This window comes from Nannospalax galili, unplaced genomic scaffold (assembly GCF_000622305.1).
Source record: "Nannospalax galili isolate Female #2095 unplaced genomic scaffold, S.galili_v1.0 scaffold657, whole genome shotgun sequence".
Taxonomy (NCBI): domain Eukaryota; kingdom Metazoa; phylum Chordata; class Mammalia; order Rodentia; family Spalacidae; genus Nannospalax; species Nannospalax galili.
The window spans coordinates 774,248-783,342 of NW_008339927.1; the positions used below are offsets into that span (position 1 = coordinate 774,248).

The 9,095-nt window shown below is 38.9% G+C and overlaps 1 protein-coding gene across 1 annotated transcript in view; it reads right to left on the reverse strand.

Annotated features, from left to right (window-relative positions):
- The window catches only part of Ush2a (usherin), an 828,188-nt gene that overhangs the window by 675,989 nt on the left and 143,104 nt on the right, over positions 1 to 9,095 (reverse strand). The window contains 2 exon segments of the mRNA XM_008834819.2: positions 4,647 to 4,777; positions 8,509 to 8,701. Coding sequence (XP_008833041.1) covers positions 4,647 to 4,777; positions 8,509 to 8,701 — 324 coding nt within the window.

The window sequence follows — 9,095 nt, forward strand, 5'->3', positions numbered from 1 at the left end:
TTTAATATAGTATATATAGTATATATATTATAGGTATGTATTTAGTATGTATATATACTATGGATTTAATATAGGTATGTATTTAGTATAGGTATGTATACTATGGATGATATTTAATTTGTATATGTATAGTATGTATGACATTTAATATATGTATGTATAGTATGTATATGTATAGTATGTATGACATTTATGTATGTATAGTATGTATATGTATAGTATGTATGACATTTAATATATTTAATAACTATTTATTGCAAAAATCTATTCTTTTTCCATTGAATCACTTTTTTTCATGCATCAAAACATGTTTTCTGTTGAAGGATTTACTTATATAGACTCCCAATTCTAATCCACAGTGATATAGTTCTTTTCTTCCATCCCTACCACATCCCATTGATTACTGCAAGACTCCAGTAAATTTTGAAATCAGAAAGTGCAACTATTCCAACTCTGAAATTTCTTTTTATGACTGGTTTGGACAACTGTAAGACTTTGAATGGTTTGAATTTTACTATAATTTTTCCCAGGCTTTCTTACCATGAACACTGGCTACCATTCTATTTACTTGGGTCTTCTTTAATCAAGCTCAACAATGTTTTCTAGTTTTCAGAATATAAACTTTGCCAATCTTCTATTAAATTTGTTCCTGAACATTTTCTCCCTTTAACAGTGTTTTAAATGAAGCTACTTTCTTAACTTTATTTTTAGATTGTTGCTGGCAGATAGAAGTATATTTGATTTTTCTGTATTTAATTTTTATTTTGAAAATCTGATCATTCATTGGTTATAGTAGTTTGGGGGTTGTTTTTGTTTTCAGTTTTTGTTCATTTGGTGTTTTGGGTTGGTTTCTGTTTGCTTACTTGTTTGTTTGAGACAGGGTTTCCTTCGTGGCCCAGGTGGTTTAGAACGTGCTTTCTACTTCCCCATGACTATGACTACACTTTTGCCATTGCCCTTTGCCTAATAGCTTTCAATGGACTTTCTCTATGTGAGATCACACTACATGTGAATACAGATAATTTTACATTACTCTTTCCCATTTAAATCCTTTTATTTCATTTTGCCTATTGTACATTGTGTAGACCGAGCAAGAAAGTGTGGAACAGAAGTAGGCAGGGATATTATTTCCTTGTCCCTAATCTTAGGAGAAAAGCATCTGATTTTCTCATCATAACATTTTATTCTGTATGAAGTGTGCTTGTATACACACATATTTCTCACCTGAAAACAAAAAGGGGATAAAGTTCGACAAGGCAATGGTTTTTAGATATGATCCCAAAGACCTAGGTACCAATGGGAAAAGGAGACCAGTGGGGTTCTATGAAACCAAAAGCCTTCTACACCACACAGCAAGCACCTGCAGAAGCAAAGGATGACCTGCAGAACACGAAGAAATATTGCAGGATGTTCATTGAGTATGGAGTTCGTGTCCAGACTATGTAAGAATAGTGTTTAGCTCATGTTCAGGATAGACACCAAACAGGGTCCCATAGCAAGTGGCCATTTCCTACATGCAAACATGCTTGGAGGACTTCCTGGAAAAAATACCCTTGAATTCCCTTGTGAGTGTAGCTTCCCAGTTGGTCTGCTGTGAGGAGAGTGGTACTTCATGTGCTATTCAGAGACTGAATAGCAAATATTCCAATTAAAACATGAGCTAATGAAATACATCATTCTCCAAAAATTAGACAAATAGCCAAGAAGAATGTGGAAAAACATTCATTATTGTTACCATGGTGGCAAAGCAAAACCACAGTTAGTTGTTAATTTGCCCTGATTAGAAGAGACATCCTAAAACAACAACCAATCTGGTGAGGGTATGGAGAAGAATGAATTGTTACACAATGTCCACAGGAATTCAAATTAGTACAGCCATTAAGAAAATAAGACAAACATTGTTACAAAAACAAAAATAAAATTACATGGGGCCGGAGAGATGGCTCAGTGGTTAAGAGCACTGACTGCTCTTGTAGAGGACCTGGGTTCAATTCCCAGCACCCACATGGTGGCTAATAACCATTTGTAACTTCAGTTCCAAGTGAACCAGCATCCTCTTCTGACCTCTGTGGGTATTGCACGACACAGGTGCACTTGCATACATGAAGACAATACATTCATACATGTAAAATAAAATAATAACATATTTCTAAAAATAAGATTACTGCACATGGGCAGATAATGAAAGTGTGCCATTTAGACATCAGACAGAAAACAGTGTTCGACCATCAAGAAAACTGTGAATCTTGTCGTGTATAGTAACATGGGGGAACTGGAGGTCATTGTGCAGAGTGAAATAAGTCAGACACAGAAAAACACGTATCACATGTTGTCCCTCATTTGTGAAAATTTATAAGCTCATCTTATAGGCAGAGGGAATATAACAGTAGTCACTAGAAAATGGGAGAGGCATGGTTCAGGAGGAATGGGAACAAGTTCAGTAAGGGACACCAAATCCCCTTAAGAAAGTAGGAATCAGATTAGTTTTCTATACACCACGGGGTAACTATTGCTTAAAACACCTTATGAAATATTTCAAAATTATTAGACTATAGTATTTCAATACAAAAAATGATCAACATTTGAAGAGACAGAAATGCAAATTATCCTGAATTTAATATTACACTTTACATAGCTGTACCCCATTGCTATAAATGTGACCTCAAATCTTATAAAAATATTATGTCTAAAAGTCCTCTCAGTACTCAGATTAAATAACATTCCATTTGCTCACCATTTTTTCTACTTGTATTTGTCATGCACTACCACATAACTGAAACAGTTCTGACTATGCAGAGGAGAAGAAAAGAATCAGTCTAATAAAGACTATAATAGAAAACTACAGGGCGTGATGTGACAGTAGCTTGTATATGGGTCATTGGTGGTCAGCAAAGAGACCACGGAAAGATCTAGCAATACTTGAGTTAAAATTTTGAAGACAAACAAAAGAAAGCCATGATAGACATGAAAAATAACCAATATGAAGATACAGTCAGGTTTTGCTAGGAAATCTATTAAAAGCTGCATTATGAAAGTGGGGATGTGGCTTACCAAGCACGATGCTAGGTTCAACCCCAGCACTGGAAAACAGTCCCTTAATAGCACAAAATTAGACCAGAGGCAAATTATCCTTGTTAATTTGGTTTAGTTTTCAGTGTTATTGATAAGGAACATGAAATCCTGTTCAACCGCATTCCTTTGTTTCAGAAATTTGTTTGAGACAGGTCTTATTGTGTACCTCCAGCAGCCTTCAAATGTGCTATACAGCACTGAGTCCCCAAACTGGCAATCCTCCTCCCTCTGCCTTCCAAGTGCCCAGATTATAAACATGTGCACGTCACCTCGTTTGGAAAAATCTCTCGGTTCAATGTACAATGAAAGTTATACAGCAAACATATATTTGTCTTACATTTATTATGTTTACACTGTAACTTATAAAACCATCTACAACTGGGCTTTGGTTTATCTACCTAACACTCTATTCTCAACTATTTAAAATAACATGTATTTATTAAAAATTGATACAATCACTGAGTTTATTTTTCAAGACAAATTTTTCTTGATGTTATTTGTTAATATGAGTGTTCTAGTTTACTTTATATTACTGTGATAAAACATTTCAAAAAAACCAAAAAAAAAAATACTAACCAAAAGCAACTTGGGAGAAATGGTTTATTTGGCTTACATGGCCCCTTTGATGGTCCATCACTGAAGAAAGCGAAGGCAGGTGCTTAAACAAGGCAGGAACCTGGAGGCAGGAACGGAAGCACAGACCACAGAGGAACGCTGCTCACTGGCTTGCCTGGCCTGGCTAGCTCAGCTACCTTTCCTAGAGCTCCCAACTGCCTATGGATGGCCCTGCCCACAGTGGGTTGGGCCATCCTACCTCAATTAACAATTAAGAACGTGACTCACAGACATGGTTAGAGGCCAATCTGATGGAGGAAATTCCTCAATTGAGGTTCCCTCTTCCCAGATGACTCTAGTTTGTGTCAAGTTGACCAAAATTAACCAGCACAATGAGGATGAAAACTACAGCTGAAGGCATCTCACTTCAGTAAGGAGCTTTCATTGGCTGGAAGTAGTATTTGTGGACCTAGTTAGTGAAGGTCTGCATTCATCTAAGCCAGATACCAAGAAGTCTAACACAGGTAATAAAAATATTTTTTAAATGTAAAAGCACATCGCATTTTCAAGTTACTAGACAGGTTGGAACAAGAAGCTTGGAAGCAGAAGATATCATAAGGTCTACCTGATTCTTCCCCTAAATAATTTCTGTAACACAATCATGTGTTGACTTTTGGGTTAAAGTGTTCTCATTTATTCATCATTAAAAAAAGTTTACTTCACCAATAATTTTAAGACTTTCCAGTTACTTTCCAGAATCCCCTTTCTCCAATTCTTTTCACATTTGCAGTTAAAACTGACAGGTCTGTCTTTTCTGCAAGGGCCACCTGAATAATGTTTAGCTCATGTTCAGGATGGACACTAAACAGGTTCCCATAGCAAGTGGCCATTTCTTACATGCAAACATGCTTGGAGGACTTCCTGGAAAAAATACCCTTGAATTCCCTTGTGAGTGTAGCTTCCAAATTGGTCTGCTGTGAGGAGAGTGGTACTTCACGTGCGATTCTGAAGCAACTCACCAGGTCACAGAGGAGGCTGCCGTTCCTAACTCCAGCTCCGTCACAACTGCAGGGCTTGCACATATCAATGGCCGAGGGATCCGCACCAACTTGTTGGAAAAAGCAAGGCTCGCACAGCTCACCGTTTCCTCCTGCATCAGAGAGAGGTTGCGCATCATGACTCCTGATTCATTAAAATCAGCTGCGTAATTCAAAATTAAAGACTGTATTCCTTTGAGGGAATTCTATAATTTTCTGGACGTCCATTTTAATGCACCTTTCATCTCTACCTGCCAATTTAGTGATCCAAAGCATATGAAATGGTGAACCTGTTACAAACCACGCTTTACTTCATTAAACTCCCATCTGTTATATAATGCCACACTTCCTAAAGCTATACAAAGGAGCGGACATGGTAAGGGAATCAGTTTCTAAGTTATATTTCTATGACCAGATACTTTTTCTAAGGCAAAATACGAGACTTTTTTTTTTTTTTTTCAACAGAGGAGGGGTTAGTTACAGAGGTAGGAGGAAGCGGGTGTACTGTATTTCAAATGTTTTTTTCCAGAGTTGAGGGGATAGATACCTCAGGTGGTGAAGAGCTGGCTGTGTGAGCTTGAGGAACCGAGCTTTATCCCAGGCACCCGAGCAAAGGTGGCATGAAGGACACACCTTCAGGCCTTGTACTGGGGAGGGAGAGGCAGAAGGTCCCTGGAAGGACAGTCTAACAAAATCAGAATGGCCCAGGTTGGGTGAGAGATACTGTCTCAAATAAGAAGGAGAGTGACTAGGACACTCATGTTAACCTCTGGCCTCCACACATATACACACAATCACACACACATACACAAAAAATAATTTAAAAAATAATTTTGCAGAAGCAAATTCTGCAAAATTGGAGAATGCTCTTAATATAATGGGTTGTCTACAGTTAATGTGATTTTTAAAAAATACTTGTTTTCATTTAAAGCATTAAAATAGAAAAACAATGCTTGTTAATTTTCATTTAAAGCATTAAAAAGAAATTCACTATAAATGCCAAGGAAATGTGATGCTAAATATTAGAAGAACCTGACATATTCAATGTATCAAGTAATTCATATGGTTTGCAATTTATTAACTAGAAGTTTTCCCTTGTCGTTGTACATAATAAAAACCTATTCTACAAGGAATTTCTAAAGTCACTGTGAACAGTACTCCAGACCACTGAAATAAGCTGAAACAAAACTTGAAGTTGTCACTTTTTCCATTAAAATGTAGGCACTCCAGATGTTGGCACACACCTTTAACCTTAGCACTCAGGAGGTAGAGGCAGATGGATCTCTGTGAGATCCAGGTCAACCTGGTCTAAATAGTGATTTCTAGGCCAGCTTGGGGCTACAGGGAGGCTCTGTCTCAAAAAGACCAAAAAATTAATAAATTCATAATATTTTTAGAATATATCCATTCGGCTGGACCGATGGCCCCTAAACCTGTATCTCTATAAACGCTCCTGTTTTATGTCATGAATATTGATTAGGTGATTACCATGCTGCGAGCATGCGTTAAACGCTATGGAATACAGTATTGAACAAGATGCAGGACTCTCTCAGACAGTGCTTTTCTATGAGGTAAGAAGAATCTGGATTCTATAATAATCGAGATAAGTAATATAACTATAATAAGCTTAGAACTTCATTAAAGTCTCTGGAGGATTCTGATCTGTTCTGCAGGATGCTGAGAGGCTGTTGTAGAACAAAGGGGCTTCATTCCTGGGTTCCCAGCTGCTAACTCAAGAGGTTTTCCTATGAGTTTTGGAAACCCACAACGAACATATCCAAAATAGAGCCTGCCACCCTCTCCCCAAGGTGACACTTCCTAACTTAACTCAGAGGCTAGAGCCCATGCTGAGCTACTGCGCAAACTAGACATGTAGGCATCAATCTGGACCCTTCTTCCCTTCACCTACCCCATGCTCACAGAACAGTCCCACTTTCCAACCGAAACACCTGTCTACATGATCTGAAATGAATCTCACCACTCTCTCCTGAACTACTAATGCAGGCAGTAATTTGATTTGCAAATCACTCCTTGGGCTAGAGAGAATGGCTCAGAGATTAAGAGCAGGGAGTACTCTTCTGGAGTAACCCAGTTCCCATTACCCAAGTAGGGTGGCTCACAACCTCCCATAGCTCCAACTCCAGGGCATCCAGCACCTCTGGCCACCACGTGCTCCCCCACATACATGAATATACCCACATACAGACACAGACATTTAGATGATTAATTTAAAATCAAATAAATCTTTTAACAAATTCCTGACCTCTAAAATGGATTGTTTCTTTGATATGCCTGGCCTCTCTTTGACCTGAGGATAAAGTCAAACTGCACCAGGGTGTACGGAAAATTGTATGACTTAATTCTTGCCTTTGTTCCAGTGCTTTTTCCCGCCACTAGCTGCTCATCCTGCCAGCTCTGCACAGGTGTCACACCGCTCTCTTCCTGGGCCATTGCTCACACTCCCTACTAGAAACATGAGTTCCCTCCCCATCGGCTTCTGACGTTCCTGCCTGTCTCAGGACCTACCAAGCAACTTGAGAATCATTCCTTAGACAGTCTGCCTTGCTCAGTGTACAACAGCTTAGAAATGGAAAAATTCAGTCTTCTTCATCACCAGTTCCTCTGTTCTTATGATATTTTAGGACATCAATAATTACCTAATTTGTCCATTCATGGTTTAGAGTAGCACTCTCAGACCCATGAGAATCACATTATATTTTACAAATACTGATGATGTCTGTTTCTGCTTTGACAAGATACTGTTCAGAAAACAGTAATTATAATGACTCCTCGAAATGCTGCAGTCATAGAGAATATTTATCATCTTCTATGTTTATAATCTCTTAATTTTTTATTTAGTGTGTGTGTGTGTGTGTGTGTGTGTGTGTGTGCGCGCGCCTGCACGTATGTGTAACATGGACATGTTTGTACCACTGTGCACACATGGATGTCAGAGGAGAACTTCTAGGAGTTGGTTCTCTCGCCACCATATGGGTTCTGGGACTTGAACTCAAGTCAGGCTTGGCAGCAAGCCCTTTTACCTGCTGCGCCATCTTACCAGTCCATGTATTTATAATCTTGTGGGGCTGGAGAGAAGGCTCAGTGGTTAAGAACACTGGCTGTTCTTGCAGAAGACCTGGGTTCAAATCCCAGCACCCACATGGCAGCTAACAACTGTCCGTAACTCCAGTTCCAGGGGATCCAACAGCCTCTTCTGTCCTCTGCAGGCACTGCGTGACACGGGTGCACTTACCTACATGCAGCCAATACACGCATACACATAAAATAAAATAAAAAATAATAAAATATTTTTTAAAAGATTTGTAAGGCTGGAGTGTGATGGTACATTCCTTTAATCCCAGCACTGAGGAGGCAGAGGCAGGTGAATTCCTATTAAATTGAGGCCAATCTGGTCTACATAATGAATTCCAGGCCAACTGGGACCATAAAGCGAGATTCTGTCTCAAAAACAAACATAAAACCAAAGCAAAACAATAAAAATAAAAATTTAAAAGCTTATCGGTTTCATATCAAGTCCACATGAGAACCCACACACAGGGGAGACAGGAATGCAAAAGGTCATGGGCAATTTCCTGTAAGGATGGATTCAAACAGCACGAATAAGTTTTCGAAAATTACAGTTTGCTCAAATAGTATAAGCCCAGGACGACAACAATAGACTATTTCTGAGTGAGGAGTGCTTCATGAAACAGCTTTGCTTTACAAACTTAGCTGCAGGAAATCATATTTCTTAGGAAGGTACCAGTACGATAACCTAGAGCAGCGAGGGTTTGGAAGTGGCCGCCCTCAGCCCCACAGGCTGGGTCAGCTGCCTGCAGGTTACCTGTGGTGTGATGCTGGCCGTCCTCACAGACCCCGCCTGGCCCTCTGTGGTGCCCCAGTGGAAAGGGGTCCACGGAGCTGTTGGACTGGCAGCTTCCCGCGTGGCCGTGGCACTGACAAGGTTTACAGTTGAATGCATGGCCGTGATCACCTCCATCGAAAGGCTTGTCCTAGAGAGGCAAACAGCAATCACACTAGAGCAACACAGTAATGTCAGAATAAATATAAAGTGGGGACTGTTTTTATTTATTTGTGTGCCCATCACTGTCAGAAAATGTAAAACTAAACTTCGTGAGTGAAATCCAGTGAACACTTTATCTTGAAAAATATTTTATAAATAAAAAAAATGAATTAGGATTTTTCCATAACCTTTAAAAACATGTCAAAACACTACAATCTCCTAGTCTTGCTTATAACAGTAAAGGAAATCACAGAGTAGAGTGAGTATTAAATTATTACCCTGTAATCTAAAACATTACAAAGATTTGGGAACTGAATTGCTTCTTAGTGACGTGTCTCAGCTGCAGATCTGGGGAGAGTGTTTACCTTTCTCTCATCTCATGAATATTTATTTATTTATTTATTTAT